Source organism: Micromys minutus (genome assembly GCF_963924665.1).
Source record: "Micromys minutus genome assembly, chromosome: 18".
In the NCBI taxonomy this organism is placed as follows: domain Eukaryota; kingdom Metazoa; phylum Chordata; class Mammalia; order Rodentia; family Muridae; genus Micromys; species Micromys minutus.
Genome location: NC_137953.1, coordinates 4,115,996 through 4,138,057, shown reverse-complemented (window position 1 = coordinate 4,138,057; position 22,062 = coordinate 4,115,996). Strand labels below are relative to the sequence as shown.

General features: G+C 48.9%; 1 protein-coding gene across 1 annotated transcript in view; it reads right to left on the bottom strand.

Moving 5' to 3' along the window:
* TET3 (tet methylcytosine dioxygenase 3) overlaps nucleotides 1–22,062 on the bottom strand; it is a gene marked incomplete at both ends in the record, with an annotated part of 83,674 nt that overhangs the window by 33,082 nt on the left and 28,530 nt on the right. The window contains one exon of the mRNA XM_080932263.1: nucleotides 1,484–3,635. Coding sequence (XP_080788389.1) covers nucleotides 1,484–3,635 — 2,152 coding nt within the window. The remainder of the gene's footprint in view (nucleotides 1–1,483; nucleotides 3,636–22,062) is intronic.

The following is a 22,062-nucleotide window of genomic DNA, read 5'->3' as shown; positions in this document are numbered from 1 at the left end:
GTGAGCGTTGGGGCTGAAATTCAGATTCTAAAAAGGCCGTGACCAACCCTCACAGCCATGAGATTTAAACACATAACACATTAAGGACCAACTACGTCCTAAGCACTAGGTAAGGAGATTGGAGGACCACATTCAAGCAAGCGAGGCAGGCATGCAAACACGTAGGGCAAGGGGAGGCAGTCTCGAGATTTGAACATGGGATCAGGGGGTCTTCATGGCCATACCATATAGTCATCTTTAACAAGATCAGCCCTTGTTCACCCCTAAAAAACCCAGGGCACAACGTTTTGTTCATCACACAGTCAAAGAATCATTGGCACAGCATGAGCACATGTGTGTGTTGTCAGTACCTGAAATACATGTATGTGCCATTTGTGCGCCTCTCTTAAGCAGCACAAAGAAGCCGGAGCAGATCCAGAGCTGCCCCAAGGGCAAAGCCTAGGAACTGATGGGCTTTTTAGACCCTGACCTGTGGCCCAGGGACACACACAGCCTAGATCTAACCATGTCAGAACCCATGCACACGTTTCCTCCAGGGGCACAGCCACTGCAAACTCGGGCCTATACAACCAGAGTGCACATTCCAAACCTGCCCTGAGTGAACACTGCCAAGACCCAGGACTCTTCTAGCCCATCATCCCTCCGCTCCCTCTCTCTCGGGCACACATGGCATTTTCCCTCTACTTCCTGCATCCTCTCTCCTCCCACCATAAGCCACAAGTTTTGGAAACGCATAAGATAATAAAAGACATCAGCTGCTTTCAAACAACATCAGGAACCCACTAGTCCTCTTAGGATCCAGTCTAACTCCTGACATTGGCCACCGGGCCCTGACTGATCTAACTCCAGTCCACCACTTCAAGCCACCTCATCCTACTATGCACTTGCTAGACCAAAAAGATTCCAAACAAATCTTACTTTCGACCCCAGGCACTAACTCCTAGAACAGCTCCTCTCTAGCTGATGGCCCTGCAGTGCCATGTAAAGGCACCACCACTTGCAGGAAGGCCTCTGTGATTTCAGTCTCACAGAATCTAGAATGACCTGGGACAAGGACCTTTGGGGGGCCAGAAGAAGTGTAACCTTGATTATACTATTGAGAAAGACTGACATTCTATGTTAATAAACGGGAGCAGAGCCACACTCATCATCTGTGCTTCCTGATCACGGTTGCCATGTGACCAGCTGCTTCCCTGACATGACAGACTGCACCCTTAAACTGTGAGCCAAAATAAACTTGTTTTCCTTTAACTTGCTTTTTTAGCTGAGTGTTTTATAGCAGCAACAGGAAAGAAACAAAGACAGCCTCCCCGAGGAGGGCTTCGGGTACATTGCAACTGGTTTCCTTCAGGGTTCCCTCCCCAGCCCCCACCCCTCCTTGCCAGTCAGCTCAGGGTAGACATTCAGTAAAACATCTGCCAAATGAAGGGGCCGAAGAGACCCCAGCCTTCCATGTCCTTCTCTAACCCTCTCACAAACTTACCAACACAATTGCAGGTGGGGAACTCAGCCTGGGCCTTCTTGGAAGGTGTGTCCAGCAGACTCTTAGTAGGCGTGTCTAGGTACTTAAGAGGTGACTCCAAGAAGCCACTGAGGGTCGGCGTGAGTGGGTTCTCGGCCTTGGTGGGCGTGGCCTCCTGTCCCCCCTCGTCTGAGTGGAAACAGGTGGTTGAAAGCACAGTCACAGCCCCTGAAGACTCGATCTTGATCTTCTTGGGGGAGCGGGTAGCAAAAGGGCTCTCCGGAGCTGGGAGACATGTTGATTGGTTTTCAAGGTCTTGAATGGGCACCGAAGGAGGGCCGGGAAGCCCAAAGCTATCCCCAAATTCAGCCTCAAATTGCCGGATGAGCTCTTCCAGCTTGTCATCGGCAGGGGGAAGGGAGCCACCAGTGGAGCCTGACTGCAGGGCTACCATGGGGCTAGGGGATCTCATTTCCTGAGTAGGGGGCAGCAGGCTGTCCCCAGAGGGACTAGGTGCAAAAAGCGCAAGAGAAGGTTCTGGGGGTAGAGGGGCAGCGCAGCTCTGGGAGGCAGCACCCTGGGAGGCAGGAGACGGGACAGGGGTCTGGGCAGGTGTAGGTGCCTGTCCTTCTGAGGCTTGGGGTTTTAGCCCTTCCAGAATAATCTGCCTAAGAGGCAGGAAGAGGGGCTGCATGTCCCTGGACCTGGACTTCTTGATCTGAATGGGTTTTCGGACACTGGTCTTGATCCCAGGGGTGGTTTTCTCTGCTCCCACGGGACCTCCAGCTTGGGTAGGGGGCTTCTTTTTCTTTTCCTTCGGTGGTTTGTCAGGAGGCCGTGGGGCAGGTGAGCCTGGTGGGGCCCACCAACCAGGAGCCTGAGGCTCTGTGGAAGTAGGGAAGGAGGCATCATGGGCCTGCTCCAAGAATAGGTTGCGCTTGTGATGAAGGTGTTGCTGAAGCGCCGTCTGGGCCTTCTGGTGGGTGTCGGGCTCTGAAGATGGCAGGGGAGTCTCCCTCTGGGAAATAGGAGATGGTGCTGGAGCAGAGGGAGGGGGGGCCTCAACCTTGACCTTGGGCTTGGTGGGCAGGGCCTCCGGCCGCTTGAATACTGACTGGATGTAATCACTTGCGCTGCCTAGTAGCTGCTCCAGTTCAGCCATAGGGTCAGGGCTTGGACGAGGTACAGGCCAGGAGTTCCGGGGTGTCGCTGGAGGGGTGTCAGTGCCCCATGCTTCAGAAAACTCGGTTCTTGGAGTTGCTGGAGGGAAGGCTGGGCTGTCAGGAGCAAAGGATGGATGTCCCTCTGGGGGAACCACAGGCCATGAGGGGGCCCGGAGGTAGGACTGGGGAGACCTGAAAGGGGCAGAAGGGGACAAGGCCTCAGGGAGGGGACAAGAAGCCTGGGAGGTGGAATGAGGAGGCTGAGGGAGGGCCGAGGACAACTGTGTGAGGGCTTCGATGGCGATGGCTGTCTGCAGGCTGATGTTCTTTTCCTTGGCAATGCTCAGGGCACTCTGGGATAGAGGCAAGCCCTCCAGGGGAGGTACCTGGGGGACCTCAGAGCTGAGGAGTGGTCTGGTGCTTGGGGCTGGGAGGCCAGCCTCACTAGGAGGCAGAGTGCCCGGAAGCCTGGGCCGCCCCTGCCCTCCCTCCATAGCCACGGACTTGATCTTCCCCTCCAGCCACTCGAGGTAGTCGGGGCACTCTGGGCCATCGCAATTGCAGTTGGGCGGTTTCATGCCATGCCTCGCAAGGGCCAGGGCTGTCTGTAACGTGTCCAGGTCTTCACTGCCCTCAGAGCAGCTCTCAGGCCGGGTGCCCCTGCCGTTGTTCCCAGCCTCACGACTCATCTCACGGTTGAAGGTTTCATAGAGCCGGGTGCTAAGGGCCCCGTAAGAGGACACAGCTTCGGCCACAGCCGAAAAGGCCACCAGATCGTGGGCATCTTCCAGGCGAGCAGTGTGAGTAGGGCCTGAGGCAGCGTCCCAGTCGGGCTTCTGGTCTACCCGCCAAGGACCCGCAGCTCCCAGAAGACTGGGTCCGGCGGGCTCTCTAGCACCATTGACCGGCGCCCCTGAGGTGGTTAGCTGCCTTGAATCTCCATGGTATACTGGCCCTGAGTCCATCTGACCTGGAACAGGTCCATCAACTGGGCTGAGCTCTGAGCCTGTCTGGAGAAAGAACAGAGAGGGGGGGGGAAGAAAAATCATAAACCACACTATTCGTAAAGTATCACCCTGATTCACACTACCCTTTTACATGTATGCTTTTACACCCCTCTTTTCCTTGCAAATTCTCCCCGGGTACTTGTGGGAGCCTCAGTCTATACCCTCATGCATCTTTACCCTTTAGCTGGCTTTACCAATTTATAATCTCAGAGATGGGGAAGGGTGGACTGATCCCCTGGGGTTTGCGGACTATCCAGCCTGGCCTACCCAGCAAGCTCTAGGCACATGGGGTGAAAGGGCTGTCCTCTGACTTCCATACACACACACACAGACATACACACACATATGCATACACACATACACGTATGCATGCATACCGGCACACAAAAAGGTTCTATGTAGAGGTCTCAGTGCCATCGGCCCTGTGAGAGCTCAGATCAAACCCAAGAGAGCCTTTAAGCTTCCAATAACCAACATCATCCTCCCAAGACCCTGTCTACTCTATTTTTGTGTCAGGAGGGAAAGAAAACTAACCAACCCCAACATGGAATGGTGTGTTGTAAACTAGAAACCTTTCCCAACCTGGCCTTGGCAGGGATCAGCCACAGCTTCCTACAAGAGAAGAAGCCCACAGTTGACTTCTCTTCCTGTTAAATCCTCTCAAGTTAGGAGAACTAGGCTCCAGGCCTGAGGAAAATCCTGATGATTGGTTCTACCGAGCCAAGATTGAGATTGGCCTTATTCCATGCAGAGCCAGTTGGGCCCTTGCTGTTTGAGCCCCTGCTTGAAGAGATTCAGGCCTCTCACCCAGGAACAACCATTAAGCATATACCCAATGCACATAAAAGCACACGAAAGGAAAGACAGGGTGGTTAAAGTGGACCCGGAGGACATGGCCCAGAAAGATAAAGGTGAACACAAAGACTCATCCCTCGGAAAGAAAAGTACGTCCTCTCCACCAAAAGCCAGGAAAACCCTGTAAGAAAGGACAGATTCAGAGGCACAGGCAGTAGTAGTTAGGTGCCTGGTGAAACGTAGGACTGACAGCCAAACACTACTAAAAACCTCAACCGACACAGCAGCTACTATGCAGTGCAGTGATCTAGCTCTGCAGCACCCGGAGACACAGGCCTTAAAAGCTCGGTCTGCAGACTTAGCACTGCTGGGAAGCCATGCAACTTGAACTAGGGTTTAACTGGGAGCAGGTCAAAGGGGAACCAGCTCCTTACTTGGCTTCCCAATCCCACAAGGTGAGCCTTCCTTGCTCTTGCCACTGCTGATCACCATGATGATCTGCCTTAGACACTGTGACCAAGCCAAGTGGCTACTGTCCAAATCCTCCGAGAACTTTCTGTGGATTGATGTTAAGTCGATAGGTGATTGGACAGTGGAGAGGTGGGCGGGAAAAAGGTAGGAAACCGGAAGAGGAGCAGAGATTGAGAGGAGAAAATGAAGATGGAGCTGGAGAAAGCAGACCTGGATCCTGGTGGCCGTAACTGGCGATAGGTACATGTGAATATTCTTAAGGGATTCTATAGGTCTTTTTTATCTCTTATAGAAGGGCAGTTTGTATCTTTGTCCATTGGATTTAATCTTATTGTGTAGAGGGTTTGAGGCTTGAGAATTTAATATATAAAACGAACAAGAAAAGCTATCAGGCTATGGAATCATGTTTGTTCCGGCGGTAGACGCTGGGTGGTCATATCCACCCGGAAACAGCAAGGCGGGCGGAGTGAACCGCCTGGAAAAGGAATCCCCAGGAGAAGGCAGCTTGTGGACCTAGTGACAGTCCATGTGGTCGGCTCCTCACTAGAGCTGCGTCCAGGCGTCCACGGAGTGAGACCACAGGGACCAATAAGGAGATAAGTCATCTTTTAATATTTACTGTAACAACTTGATATTTCTTTTATTTCTATTGTTTTTTTTCCCCCCACAGCAATGGAAAGCTGCCAGATACAGGGGTGGGGGCGGGGGCGGGGAAGATTTTAGTAAAGACAACACCTTAACCAATTTAGGATTGACAACAATTAACCAATGTTAGAACTCAACATTAATTATAACATCTTTCATCACTGTGAACAAACTGACAAGAACAACCTAAGGGGGGGGATTGCTTTTGGCTCACAGTCTGTGGGAACAATCCACCACATGTACGGTTTGAAGGCAGGAACTCACGCAGCTCTGGCACTAAGGGATAGCAAACCAGGCTTATACAGAAGGAAATGCTGACCATTAGCTGGCTCTTCTTTTTCACTCAGTATAGACTCACAGTTCAAAGAACGGTGCCCCCACGTTCTCTTTAGAGAAGTCCTCAAAGACCTAAGGTGTGCCTTAATGTCCAAGGTATTTCTTAATCCAATCAAAACTACCCATTACAGTTATTACAATATGGAAACACTAAATACTATGGTCCGGACAGGACATAGGACTCATAACTCAGACACTGCCGACCGAAATGTAGAACCTGAGTCCATCCACAGGGAAATCATCAGGTAAAAAAACAAAAACCTGCAGTCTTCTATGTAATACCTGAAGTGTTCTCTCAAAGCCTATGATCAAGAAGGAACCTCTTCCAATTTATATAAACAAAACACATGTTTATAGGTTAGACCTCAAACCAGGGGAAAGCAGCCGCTGTGCCACTGAGATCTGCAGAGAAACAGCGACAGAGTGATGCTTTGTCCATCCTAATCTTGACCTGGATCGCTGTAATTAGATAAGATGCTTCTGGGGATGTAGCCCAGTGGGGAAATCACATGACTAGCGTGTGCGAGGCCCTAGGTTCAGTCCTTGGTATCACCCCCTCCAAAAGGTAATGATTACAACTTCAAGATCCAACGTGGGGGCTGGACAAATAGTTTAGCCGTTAAGAGCACTTGTTGCTGAAGACCAGAGTTCACATTCCAGCACCCACACCAGGTGGTTCATAAATAACTGTCCAGCTCCAAGGGATGGACAGACTTGTGTTTACAAACAAAGTTTGTTTTTTTTTTTTAAGTGGTTATTTTGGTTTTTCAAGACTGGGTTTCTCTATGTAGCTCTGGCTGTTCTAGACCCACTCTGTAGACCAGGCTAGCCTCAAACTCAAGAGATCCACCTGCTTCTACCTCCCAAGTGCTGGGATTAAAGGCATAAGCCACCATTACACAGCTATAAAAATCGTTAAAAACAAAACAATGAATGCCTTTGTTATTAGAAAAATATGTCCATGTATCTAGCAATGTACGGACACTAATCTCAGGTAGTCATAAAATGTTTATATGCATATAAATGACATAGAAAGAGAAAAAAATGATGAAGCAAGTGAAAATATAAATATTCTGGGTGCATGGGAGTTCCAGGTATGAGTCTTACAACTCTGTGTAAGTTTTAAGATTCTGTCAAAATAAAAAGCTAAAAACCCTCGGGTAGCACACAAGATGCTTTAAGATGGCTAAGAGAACATCAGCCCCACAACTGTCACACACAGCCATCACAGGCTCCAGAGTCCCCACGACTGTCACACACAGCCATCACAGGCTCCAGAGTTCCCATGACTGTCACACAAAGCTGTTGTAGGCTCTAGAATCGTGGCAGCCACTGGAAAATCTGGCCTGTTGCAAAGAAGCCTCAGCCGGTAGATCCCACTCCCCTTTACTGGTTCCTGTTGTGGCCACAACGGACCCACATGCTTTGCTAACATCTCAGATCTTTGAGCATGTGGTCCTCAGGGGTTTCTGGCCTCTCCATTGGTCACTGTGGGTCCCTCTTAAAGCAAGCTTCTGCTCCTAGCTGAATCAGCGGCACCTCTATCTCCAGGACTCTTGGAGGCACTGTGGCTTCTTCCCAGTTTTTCACTTATTACATAGCTAAGCAGCTGCCTCCCACAGTGGGTAGTAGTTAATGTAAGGCAATGTCTAAATCCAAAGATTCCTATGCCTTTCTAGCCAGAGCTGGCACAGCAGAAGTCTCCCGGTTCAAGGAAAGTCTCCTATCCTCACTGGACACTTAATACCTGCTGGAAAACAACTTTTAGACGCCTAGGAGTGTTTCTTATGGCCAACTGCTCACTTTAGACACATACACAAGTGTGGCTTACAGACACAAAGCAATCCAACTTTACGTGCTCACGTGTAAAGGGGCAGAAAGAGAAACACGCACAACCAGGAAAAAGCACCAGAGCGTATCAAGACTCACAAAAACAATGTCAGGAAGACTAATGCTACATGAGCTGAGGCTTTCCCAAAATGGTCAAGACAACGAAAAGGGATTTTAAAAGTTATTTTTGGTGTGTGAATAAGAAGGAAGTGCTAAGGCTGGCTGTATGCCACACAGTTCCCAGAGAAGGGAAAAATGCTTTTCAGACCAAAAAAGAGAATAAAGGGAAAAGTAGACAGGCATAGAGAGGAAGGCAAGAAAGCCAGCATGTGTGGGAGAGATAAGAAAACCCAAATTCCAGGTTCCTGGTTCAGAAATCCCACGGATACCTGCCAGGGAGCCTGGAACAAATCTGCCAGAAGAGGCCAATGAGCACCAAAGGCAGGCATGTTCAAAACGTTCGTCCTGAGTTTGAAAGCCGATTCAAAGGAGTCAAAGTGTATTCTTGAATGGTTAGATGGACCTTAGGAGGTTCCCGTCACACGGCAGCTTTCAGCCTGTCTTCATTCTGTGTCATGTGGCTAATGAAGCAGCCGTCAGTCAGTCAGTCAGAGCCGTACTGTCACAGGCCCAGCTTGGCGGGCCTGTCCAGAGTTCGTGGGCTTGTGTTTTGTTCCGGTATTGTGGGTTTTAGTTTTTGTTTTATGGTTTGTGTGGGGAGGAGTTGACAATTTTAAAGATCGAATTGTATGTGGAGCGTCGGTTTTCTTAAAGTCTATATTTCTGCCTGTGGAGTTTGTCTATAGCAGAAAGGGGCCATTGCTTATACAGACAGAATATAGCGGTCTCAGCACACAGCCCACCCTGCCCATCCCAGCACCAACACAGCCTTTTGAACCAAAGCCAGGGATCAGGGACATCCTGAATAATCAGAAAATCCGATATCAACCGTCACTTCATTTACCTGTGCTACCTACAAAGCCCCTGTAGGCTTTTTAAGTTACAGCTCCATCTCAAGATGCTCAAGTTCACAATGTCTGCCACAACTGTTGTGACAGCTGTGGAGGAGAGTGCTCGCTTGTAAGTCAACTGACAGGGTTCGGGTCTAGGTCTGTCACAGTGAGACAGGGAAGCACTAAATACTTGGTTTGGACTATACACCCCCCCTCTAAAAATTCACTTGGCAGCCTGATACCCACTTTTACTTACACTTACCATATATACACACACACCCCTCTCTAAACCTAGGAATGCATACCAAAGACCCCTGCATACACTGAGCTGCCCAGAGGCCCCTCTCTGAACAGACTAAGTTTCTCTTTGCCTCACTCTGTCTTTCTTAGATCCTATTCAAACATACTTGGGTTGGGGCTGGGTACAGAAGACAGGCCATTCTGGCCTGAGCTGGTTTGGAGTTCCTGTGCAGTCAAAATCTTCAAAGTGAACTTTTAAGGAAAGTTCCTATTTGCTATTTCATGCCTAACTGGATATGTATATAATTAAAATTAGAGGGGAAGGGACATGCAAGGTAGAGAAATGGTTATGTAACTTGAAAGCTGTCAGTAAAATAGAAATACCCAGGAACTAAGCTCCTAGTTCCCAACCTCCCCCTTCTCTCAAAGGAAACTTGCAACAGTAAATCAGGCCCTTCAGAATCTTCATCTCGAAGCAGGCCTGTTCCGTCATTCCCCACTGCACAAAGCTCCCTTGTTCCTTCTGCAATCTGAGTGTGTCTTTGTTTCAATCCCTTTAATAAGAGACTAAGAACCCTAACACACATTAGGCCAGACCCTGACCTCCAGCAACAGCGTGGCTGTTCTCAGAGAAGACACAGATGCCGAACACGGGAGGGATCAAATGATTCATCCCGAGAAACCGTGCCGCCTGACAGAAGGAGATAGGCTGGTGCAGGTGTCAAAAGGTCAAGAGGCTAGAGAGAGAGGGGAAAAAAATCAAACAGTAAACACAGCCTTGTACTTCCACCATGTCCATGGAAATTATACACAGGAGACACCTCAGCGTGCACTCGAGTGAAAGACGACAGCTAATGACCCACTCACTATACATAGCATGGCACGGCAGCTTCTGAGGGCCTGCGGCACATGCCTTTCTCAGACTTTCTGACTGTAACCTACAGGAAGAAATGCTCAGGGCAGGTTTCAGAAAAGCCTTTACCAAACCAACTACTACGATATGCCCATCCCTTTCTTTCCTGCCTTTCTTTTAAATCTAGGCTATTATGTTTTAACTGATAGATCACAACAGCTATGACACAACCTAAGTAGAGCACAAACAGTCTCTTCCTGAACATGGGCTTTCTTCCCTCTGAAGTCACACATGTCCTCAAAGCACACGCAAGGGGAAGCACATGGGAACGTCCTAAAAGCACATGGTGCTGTATACTCAGGTGCACTTGGGCTAGGAGGGAAAGGAAGCTGGCAGCTTCTCCAGACAGGTATGCATGGGGAGTCTAGAAAGGCTCATCTCAGAGTTATAGTTAAGATGAGACAGGACGGGGGTTAGAGAGATGGCTCAGTGGTTAAGAGCACTGACTGCTCTTCCAGAGGTACTGAGTTCAAATCCCAGCAACTACATGCTGCTCACAACCATCTGAAATGAAATCCGATGCCCTCTTCTGGAGTGTCTGAAGACAGCTACAGTGTACTTATATATAATAAATTAATCTTTTTTAAAAAAAAAGATGAGACAGGAAATATAGAGAAGTATTTAGGAAGAGGGAGGAGGGGGAAGAATTTACAGATGGAAGGAAGAACAAGCAGGTGTGGATGAGGTGAACTGGCAGGCTTTGAGCATAGTTAAACTGTTGGGGTTAGTTGGCAGAGCATTTGCCTTTCATGTATAAGACCCTGGGTTTAATCTCCGACCACACACCAGACCCAAAACGGAAGGAAGCAGATTTGGGGGGCAGCAGCAGTAACACAGTGAAGAACTTGGGACTTACACTCCAATCCCAAAAGATGTGACCTAAAGGCTCTGTCGACATGACCATGGACCACAAGTCCAGATATGCGACTTGAGTCCTAAACTAAGGCACAAGCAGAAGAATGGGTGTGAAACGAGTCACAGAGATAAAATACCAACGTCAGAAGAGCAACACACTCTACCGGGCAAAGCCTTCCTTACCAGGCCTGCTCACTCCAGATTACCACAGCGTCCACGCCAGAGTTTTAGACCACGTGCAGCATGCTCTGTCGGCAGGCATAGCCAACTGTGCCCCGAGCTGCTAAGGGATGAGGCTCCTGGCACACCCCTGGAACCTGTAACTCTGCCTCCTGCTGGCTGGCTGATTGGCATCCATCTGAACCGCCCCCAAAGCTTTTAAAGACCCTCTGAGGCTCCAGGAATAGTTAAGGGTTTCTCCACTACAACAGGATGCGAAAGGTCCTGATGCTGCCCTTTCTGGGTACAAACCCCACCCCAGCTCTCCTGGGGCCGTCCCACTCCTCTTGGGTCTCTTATTTGACTTGTAATGTCAACAACTCTGAGTCCCCATTAGGTCTCACCCAGGTCAGGGTGTGTGCTCCCCTTGTCTGGAGCAGTGGAGACTTGTGTAGACATCACTGGGGGACAGAAATATCCTAAGCTTTGCCTCCTTCTGAGGATCTGTGAGAGCTGGAAGCTCAGAGCTCCCCTTTGTGCCACTTTGAGTCCCTCCAGAACCACTGGAACCCTGCCCCCACCAGGCTGCCTCACCCTCTACAGAGAACTCCCTAATCTCCACCGCTGACTCGCAGACAGCTGGGAAGCTTCCATAGCCGCATCCTGCCCACCCTAACAGAGAAAGTCCAGAAGTACTGGTGATGGACAAGGCTGGGAACGGGTGGATTCTCTACTCTCCAGATAATTGGGTCAGCACCACCAGAGACAGCTTTAGACTTACTTGATCCCGGCTTCCTAAATTTTTCTGGTTTGCAGTTACACACACCAGAAGGGAAGCAAAGGGACTTGGCTTAGGGGAGCACTGCCCTCATACTCTCTCTGCCATGGCTGAAGGCTGAATTACAAGGGTTATAAACTACAGGGCTGGCCGGCTGCTTGTCAGCTACACACCCCGTTAGCAGGAACCCGTCCAAGGCATTGGCAGCCAGAATGCGCAAGCTCCTATCAGCCTCTACAAATGCCCATCTCCCCACCGAAGACTCTGTGAGGGGTGAATTCTCCCAGAATTTGAGGCAACAGAGGCTGCCTTCCCCATCCAGATCTTCCCACCCAACCCCAGCTCAGCTCCACTCAGCCAAGCTAGCAGCTGCTGAAGACTTGAACTTTGCAGCTCCACCCTCTCCAAATGAACCCGGCACACGGATCCTGTTCATGGCATTCTATAGAACGGATCAATTATTCATCTCTTCAGAGGCCCTTGCCCTCCTGAGATTTGCTGACAAAGCTGATGTGTAATGGAGAGACCTTTTTCGGGGCCCTGGCAGAGGACACATACAGCTGCCACTTTGGCAGGAGTTTTGTGCACATGTGTGCACACACACTAGTGAGCCCCAGGGGTGTACCCCTTTCCAGACTGCAAACCCGAGAGGGTCATGTCTAACTTTTTGACCCATCACACGACAGCAGAGTCCCTCTTGTCACACAGGGGTGAGAAGTGATTTCCATGGTCACTATTCATGTTATCTACACAGCATTTAAACACCTCCTGCGTTTCCCACTACAAGATGGACAGAGGCACAGGTCTTTCCGTGGCCGAGAGATGCTTAAGAACATGCCGAGACTCTGCCTGCTCTGTGGCAGACCTCTGCTACATTGGGCAGGAATACAGGGCTATGAGAGTTCATGCCCTCTGACCCAATAGCAATCCATGTGCCTGCAAAGAGGAACAAAAGCTGAGAGGAAACCTGTAGAGCTGTGGAGTCCCCTCCGGGCACCACGCTCAGCACCCCACACTCCTGTCCTCATTTAATCTTCTCAAAGTCGACAGGCAGCACACATGAGGACAGCCGGCACTGTTTCCTTGTTTCCTTGTCATACGGTGCTGCCATTCTTAAGCACCAAATACGGCGAAACTCACGTCAATAGTTGTAAAAAAAAAAAAAAAAACAATAAGGCAATAGAAGAAATTAAAATGTTACAAATGCCAAGATTGTTTTTCCAGAAGCATTAACAGAAAAGAGCTACAACAACCTGAATGTTGCAGAAACAGGGGCGTGGTTTTAAAGTGTTCTATCTGTCCTTATGAAAAAAGAAAAAGGGGGGGCTAATATATGAAAAATAGCCTACTAGAAAAACACAAACACAACACACAGAGAGGCAGAGAGAGCGGTGAGGGAAGACCAGCAGCCCCAGAGATGGCTCGGAGGCTAAGAGCACTGGAGGCTTTTGCAGAGGATCCAGGTTCTATTCCTAGCACCCACCCACATGGCCGCTCACAACTGTAACTCCAGTTTCAGGAGATCCATCGTCGTCTTCTGGCCTCTCAGGCAACAGGCATGCACATGGTACATACACGTGCAGGGCAAATGCTCATACACACAGATAAAATGAGAAGTTTAAAAAAATAGTAAAATCAGAGTAATGTCGGGTGTGATGGGGCACATAATCCTGGCACTCGGGAGGCCAAGGCAGGAAGGGTTGAAGTTTGAGGCTAGCCTGGGCTACATAGCAAGACGTGTCCTTTTATACAATCTGTGCTTGTGGTTCCCCAGTTTGAAAATTGAGAAGGGAAATAAGGATTAAACAGGACACATGCTCGCAGCATCACAAAGGATGTGACAGGATGACAGGATCTCTGTGTAGCCCTGGGCGTCCTGGAATTCATGTGTAGACATGACCTCAAAACTCCCAAGTATCCATCTGCCTTGGGGGATCAAAGGTATGCACCACCTCCAGGCTAGGGGGTGTCAGCTCAGCACTGAGTGTCCGTGGTATTCAGCAGCTCTTTCTGACTCAGCACTAACAAAAAGGCCAGAGCATTTTCATTCTGGAAGCAGTTGTGTGTTTGACATTAAGCATAGTCCACATGTCCCGTGGCCCTGTATGTCCAGAGAAACCACGTGCACACACGAGGCTACATGCCCTCAACTCACAGCGACATGTGAGGAACCCCAGGAGCTCTCCAATCACACAATAGGAAGAGCCAGCCACGACTAGGAAGGAGAGCACCTCACAAACCATCATCTGTGGACAATGGCGCTTGCCTCCACCGACATGGTAAGAGACTGGACTCTTGCAACTTATTCTCCAACATCCTCATGCACCGTGTGCGGTGTGCCTGCACGAAGACATGTAGTAGATATCTAAAAGAGCTGGCCTTATACTGGCATTGCAGTGCACACTTTTAATCCCAGTACTAGGGAAGCAGAGGCAGATGGATCTCAGCAAGTCTAAGGCCAGCCTGGGCTACATGGTAAGACCCTGTTTCAAACAAACAAAAATACAAAGACTAACCTTCAAAGGGGCTCTGGTGTGCACATGACCCCCCCCCCCAACCCAAACACACACGCACGTTCTGAAGAGTCTGAAGATTTGTACTAAGCTAGTGAAATTAAACGTAAGGGAACACAAATGTATAACAGACACTTCAAAGCGGAAAAGATAAACATGGAATTCATGGCAAGTGTTGAGTCTCTGAGACAAAGGCAGGGATGGACAAGAAGGAAAACACGTGTGAGCTTTATCTGTGACATACCATAATGTGTATATATTAGTGTACTCCAGAAGAACAAAATGCCGTACACTGAGAGCAGGAAACCATAAAGCATAAAAGACACAGGGAACGTGTTCAGTGGCAAAACACGACAGTTCATAAAGCCCCCGTGTTCTCTACATATTGCTCAAAAAGTCAGGGTCTCCTGTAGACCAAACGGCCTCATGCTTCATGTGCAGGGAGGGTGACCTTGAGCTCCTAATCCTCCTGCCTCCACTTTGCAAATGCTTAGGTTAGGAGCATATATCACCACACCCAGTTTTATGCTGCAGGTTTGAGTCCAAGGCTTCCTGGATGTGGCTGAACACTCTACCAACTGAGCTACCCACCCCCATCCTCGGGACAAGGTTCTGAAGGGGAAGTGAATGCCTTCGGAAGATGGGGGTGGGGCGAGGCTCAATTCAAACCTCTGCCCTTTAACAAGGCCCAGCAAAACAGATCAGACGCAGGAGGGACACGTGTCCAGTGCTTGGCTCCGGGTGGCAGAGTATGTGTATATGGAACTTTCTTTTTAGAATTATTCATTATTGTACAGGTACAATGGCTGTCTGTGTGCGTAAGAGGAAGCACACAGAAAATATTCTTGCTCACAGCTTATTATACTCCACTTTCCTTTAGTGGGGGGAAGGGAGTGAAGGGCAGAATACCAACACCAAAAACCACGTGCGAGTCTATGAACACGAAGAGAAGTCCCACTACAAGTCTGGACTACAAACTGGCCTCTGATGTGCAAGTCCATGAGATGGGGAGTGCCTCCATCTGAAACCCTCACCCATGAGCCATGGGTGCTGTGACTGCCAACTCCACACTTCAAAGCCCAACCTGCAGCCCCTGGCCCCAGCCCCCAGCCCCAGCCTGTATGGAGGAAAACTGAGCTGACCACATCAAAAGACTAGAAGGCTAGGTCTCCAACACACCAGAACCAGGTCAGGCAGGGTGACTCCCAGGCATAGCAGACTCAAGGAAGCTGTGCAAAAATACAGCCCCAGAGATGTGTGGCCTGCACCCCTGGCCATCAGCCCAGCCCCACAGTGCACATCCTTGGACCAGGATGCCCATGGCTTAGTGAGGCCCCACCTACAGCTGCTCACAGGCAGCCTCTCCACCACCTCCTGCCTCAAAAAAGTCTTCTTAGACTCAGGAAACCAGCAAGCAAACATTGCTACCACTGCAGTCCTCAGACAGAGCCAGCCGTAGTGAATGGCCCCATGATTGCTTCCTGAAGGAATCTCGAAGCCTTCAAAGCCCAGGGGATTCAGGTGTGTCAGAGGGACTAGACTGAAGAGAAGCAGGCAGCTCCAAAGCTTTGAGTGGAAGTACAAACTGCAAGCAATTGGGGCTTAAATGTAACCTTCCAGTGCTCCCGACTCTACATCGATTTTGGTGACAAGCCAAATTCAACATCAACAGCAGCAATGTGGATGCCCGCAGCAGCCTCCCTGATACCCAATTATAATTCTTTGGGAGAATAAACCCCCACAGTTGAAGAAGGGTCTCAAAGTTATTAACAGATTTCATCTCTCTCAGAAACTCTCCGAGAGCTTGCTCTCCTGTGCATTCCTTTCTCAAAGACTCAAGTGGAGTCATAATTTTTCTGAGGTGGTAGAGGACTAGAGACACAGAGCAGTTTGTCCACCACAGATCCCCAGAACCCATGTTTAAATAAGCCACGTGTGGGGTGTGAGGAAGGGGAGGTAAGTAGCACTCGGCCATGTCTTTGTGCGTGTGCATGTATGTGCATGTGTGTGTGCATGTATGTGCATGTATGTGCATGTATGTGCATGTATGTACATGCCAGGCCCCTACCAGCGTGCTTCCCACAGCCAGAATCTTTACTTTTGTTTCAAATAGACCAATGAATAACTGGAGCAAGAAGGACCTTCCCCATTGTAATGCTGGGCCTAGGAACTTCGGTTTGAAGATCTTTCTCTTAGGGGGTTGGGGGTTTGGGGTGGTAGCTTCAAGATGGGGGTTTCTCCGTGTAGCTCTGGCCATCTGGAACCCACTCTTAAATAGACTCGGCTGGCCTCAAACTTTAATCGGCCTCTGCCTCCCGAGGGCTGGGATTAAAGGTGTGACCACCACCTAATGCAAGATCCACATTTTCCCCCCACTTTATTTTTGCTTATTCACTTTACATTCCACTCACGCCCTTCCTCCCAGTCACCCCTCCCCTTGTCCTCTGAGAGGGTGAAGCCGCCCCTCCTGGGATCCCCCCACCCTGGCTCATCAAGTCTCCTCCTGGCTGGGTGCATCCTCTCCCACTGAAGCCAGACCAGGCAGCCCAGCTGGAAGAGCACATCCCACAGACAGGCAGCAGCTTTGTGGACAGCCCCACATGAAAACCAAAGGGCACATCTGCTACATCTGTGTGTGTGAGATCTGCATTTTAAAACATCTTTTCTAGGCACTAGAGAAAAGAACTTGTAAGCAGAACATTGGGGTAAATTATGGGACAACACAATGGGATATTAGATGTTGGTGGAAACCTTTAAATGCCAAGGGAAAAGATGGATGGATGGGACAGGGAGGTCCGACTAGTGGCCCACCCAACTTCATGAGACTTATGACAGCACCAAACCATGTAAAAACCATGTAAGATGTAAAAAGGCACCTGCAGCAGCCCCATGAAACAGTGAACTACCTGTGAATGCAATCAGCCTATTAAAAAACCCACCTTTCATCTAGCCGTAGAGAATCATAAAGCATTTCTCCAAATACACAGCCAGCATCGTCATTAGGCACCGGGATACTGTGGCAACGGAGCAGGGTCCTTGTCACGGCCTGGCAGTTGTTAGATGTTTGATTTTGTCTTTCATACTATGACACTGTCACTAAAATGTGCAGGAGCGCATAGGCCTCCATCCGTTATACATTCCAACGAAAAGAGCCGCCGACTGTAGGCCTGCCTTTGAAGCTGCCTTTTGTGTGCAGGCTGGTAGGATATCAAAGGCATACACTAAACTCATTACGGAGCCTGGGAAACCCTGGTGCACAACTCCAGGGAATAAAGTGAGGCCATAAGGGAAAGATAAGGAAGAGCTGGAACAGTGGAGTCCAGTTGTTGGGGAAGTTGTGGGGTGAAAGGCTTTTTTCACTGTCAGACGCAATGAGGATATGCGTGCAACGCCTTGTACCTGGCACCTTTTTAAATTTAGTTTGGAGCTTACTAGTTTAGCGCAGCGCACAATTCTAAAAACTGGGGCCACTGAGTATATACAGTGTGGTTTTTACGTTAAATTTACCCTTAACAGGTCATAAGCCTTTGCATAATGGTTGCCACACTGCTTGTGAGCACACTGACTGTCCTGGTGGGCTGTGGATGGTCTGAGACCTCTTCCTGCCATCTGTTTGGCTTTGTACTTCCACCACTGGCCACAGCCACTGCAGGGAGAACTTCTAACTATAGTAGACAGTGAACTCTACACTTCAACAGGTAGTGTGGCTGGAAAGAAGGCTCAGGGGTTAAGAGCACCGGCTGCTCCAGGAGACATGCTCAATTCCCAGCAACTACAATGGTGGCGCACAACCACCTGTAACTCCAGTTCCTTGGGGTCCAACATTGTCTTCTGGCTCTGTAGGCACTGAATATACATGGTGCACAGACAAGCATGCAGGCAAAGCACTAGCACAGTCTTTGAAAAGCTAGAATACTGAATGTTTCCAACACCACAGAGAAGTGATGTTGGATACAGATGCGCTAACTACCCAGATCCAATCATTAAGCATCTCACACATGCACTGAAATGTTACATTGTATCTTACAAATGTAATTAGTTTTTTTTTAATTACTGATTTATATCATGCAAAAGCTAATCCCAAACAAGCTACATACAGGACTATAATGACCAATCTAGCCATCTCCCTTGGTGTAAGCATGTCACATGACTGCAAGGGGACAGTAAGAATCTATTCAGGTCATAGCCTTTGCCACCAAGCCTGATGATCTGAGTTCAATCCTTGGGACACACATAGAAAACAGACTCTTAACAAGAGTGTCTCTAGCACCCACATCCATAAAAAATTCATGAAATGATTAAAAAGATAATCTTTTAAAAGCTGCAAAGTACACTAAGACAATTCAATAGAAAAAGTCTTCCTTTCAAGATGCAGAACAACCAGATACCACATGACACAGGACTTAAGCATGCCTCTCAAACCGGATTAAAAAAATCCACTCGCAATAAACCAAACATATAAGTGTTAAGAACTAAAACCATACAACTCTCAAATGGCAGGCATATGCCATGTCCCCAGAGGAGACAATGGATTATAAGATAGAACACTCAAAACAATGAGCTACGAAGAAGAGAAATCAGACTTCACCAATTCAAACGCTTCTCCGGGCGGCAGAGACAGCTCAGCACTTGCTGGCATTGGCTCCATATTTGGTCCCTGGGAACCCGAATGGCAGAGACACAACTAGTTCCCATGGGCCGTCCTCTTAATAATGTGTGTTTCAAAGAAACCCATCAGCTGTGTGTGTATGTGGGTAGTCACACACCAGGGAAGGGAGATGGGGTGAACCAGAAGGAACTTGCAAATCATACACCTGATAAGTCACTATTTGCATAAAACCTTATACAACTTAGTAATAAAAAGACAACTCAGTTTACAACTGAACATGCTAGCCAGGCATGGTGACCCACATCTGTATTCAAGCGCTTTCAAGTCGAGTTCAAGATCAGCCTGGCTTATACAATGCCACCCTGTCTCAGAAGAACAAAATAGGACAAAAAAAAATGACACTTTTACACAAAAACTTGTATCTGATTATCCATTCCAATGGTATTCCTAACAGTCAAAACATACAAACAACACCAATGCGTATCCACTGCAAACAAAATTCGAGCTAGTCGACCAAGGGGATATTCTGAATTATGAACTTTTACACACAGGCAGACCTTGGGAAAATGAAGGATAAGGGGAGGGCACAAAGGGTCACACAATATGAGTCTGTTTATATGAAAATGTCTAGAGTAGGTAAATCCACAAGGCAGAGCATCCACTCATGGTGGCCAGGGGCTGAGGGGACTGAGGAGCTGAGTTCTCTTTCACAGGGCTTCTTTGAAGGTGGTAAGACATTAAGAAACAAAGCAGTATGAGGTATGCTCTCAAACTTAACTGTGTAGTTTAATGGGTCAGTTTAATGCTAGGTGAATTATATCTCAATAAAGGCATAATTTAAAGAAGAGGTGAAGGAGATGATGGAGGAGGAGATAGAGGAGGAGGAAGGGGAAGAGGGAGGGGAGGAAGAGGAAGGGGAGGAGGGAGAGGAGATAGGTGAGGAGGAAGGGGAGAAGGAGAAGGTGGTAGAGGGGGAGGAGATGGAGGAGTAATAGAACAGCAGTATCAAGGCTTGTGTGATGACTCAGTGGCTAAAAAGCACCTGTTGCTAAGTCTGACAATTTGAGCTTAATCCCTATGGACCCACAGACTGGAAGGAGAAAAATAACTCCAGGAAGTTATCCTTCAACTCCCATAGGTTCGAGTGCGTGCCTGCGAGCCAGCCTGTGTGTTTTAGATAAAACCTTCCTTTCCGATTCTATAAGGCACCGTTAGAGCAGGAAGGGAAAACCTGGCACACGCGCATCAGAAACAGCAGCAGTAAAGACCGATAGGAAAATCAGAAAAGCCATTTAGCTCCTTGGCCTTTCCCGGGAGGTTGCAGGACAGTAGAGACCCACCCCAGGGGAGCGGGACATTCCTTTCCCACAAAAGAGAAACCTCCTCGCACCTTGCCATAGGGCACTGTGGGAGGAAGGAAGCCTCTCCAGGGGTGTGGGCAAGAAAGTGAATGCTAATCAGTAGGTGAAAAGAACTACAAATTACTTTTAACACCCACCGCCCAGGGGGGAGAGCTTCAGCAAGATAACCTGGGGGTCAACAGCCTGGGAAGCATCCCTTTTGTGATGTAAATGACCTGCTCCCCGCACCTGGAGGAAGATCAGGAGAGGAGAATCTGCCAACTGTTCTCCCAGGCAGTGGGTGACAGTATCATGTCAGTGTTCAGACAGCAATTAGACCCGTTTCTCAGGTTAGGGAAGAACAGGTCCCCAACAGAGGCCCCAAATCGTGGGGGTGGGGAGGAACTCAAAGTCCAACCCCCTAACCTGAGGGAGTTCCTCCTGGGAAAAGCAGCAACTGCTGGCTCTGGGTAGAGATCTTGTTCCTTGTCGCCTTTCTCAGGGACAGGCAGTAGCTAGAGTTTTAAAGTCCTCCCCTCCCAAGCTTCAGCCTTGATCCCAAGCCAACTCCAAACCAGCCATGGAAGGGGTGGGGCACAGGCTAAGGCCTGGCACGCAAACAGAGGAGCGGAAGGCAAGAACAAGGCAGGTCCCAGGGCCCCACCCACCCCTCTGCCTGTGGACTTTAGCTAGTGTCCTCCAGGCCAGAGGACATGGAGCCAGGCCGGTAGATACCAGATCCCCCTACCCAGTCCCTCGGAAGACCGCACAGCGGCATAATCACTTTACATATACAGTTAGGCCCACATTTTTTTTTCAGCATTAAAAAAGAACTCTCAACAGGGTACTAACCACAATCAACCCCACTCTGCCTCAGCTTTAGAGTTGAGACAAAATCAGGTAGTGCGAACTTAAGCTAAAAAAGAATTTTAAGAAGGAAAAACTCAGAATCTAAATTAAAGGGCACTTTAAAAAACGAAAACTCCCGAGCAAAGCAAAGCCCAGGCCTGGTGGTAACAGTGTCATTACCTGTTCCCAGCTACTTGAAAAGCTTGAGGTAAGGAAAAAAAGATCAGAAATTCGAGTCATACCTGGGGTTCCAGAGGGAGTCTGAGGGCAGCCTAGGCAACTTAGAAAGACCTAGTCTCAAAAAAGCAGGCAAACTGTGTGTGTGTGTGTGTGTGTGTGAGAGAGAGAGAGAGAGAGAGACAGACAGACAGACAGACAGACAGACAGAGAGGAGGTGCCCTGTCGTCTGTGATGGGGAAAATGTCTTCCACAAAGATGGTACAGACAGCAGCAGCACTTGTATGGACTCTGCAGATCCATGGCAATCACACGTGTATATTCATACGTGTGTGTGGATGTTTTGTCTGCCTGTATGTAGATCTCGGTTGTGAGCTGCCACCCGGCGCTGCAAACCCAAGTCCACTATAGGAGCAGCGTGTGACCACTGAGCCATCTCTCCAGCCCCCTTTGACTCTGTACAAGCTTATCACTGCTAAGACCCCAGGGTCACTCCCAGCACCACAGAGGTGAGCAGAGGGGAGGAAGTGTGACAAAGCACTAACACCTGGAGGCAGATGGAAATAACCTTTATACTCTTCCTTTTTGGAAACTATGGAGTTAACAGTTGACTCCTAAAGGTCTTTCACAGCATCTGAGATCAAGTCACTTTTTTTTTTTTTTTTTTTTTTTGCAAACACAAAGGCCTAGGACTAAACAAACCAGTGGTCAAAGTGGAAGGTGACAAGAGGGTTCTAAATCTCATGGCTCCTCATCAGCCCTCACCCACCAGGCCCCAGATCTTCCCCACAGGAGACTGACATGTGAGCTACCTAGGCAGGGGTGGAGAAATAAAAGAGGGAAGGGTCACCTGTAGCAGTTGAGCAGTCCCCTCTGGCTGTAAGACTCCTTCGCCCACAACATCCAGGCCCATGTGAAACAGGCTCACAGCTTAGAATGCTAAGCAGTAGCCAGGAGCACAGCGCTG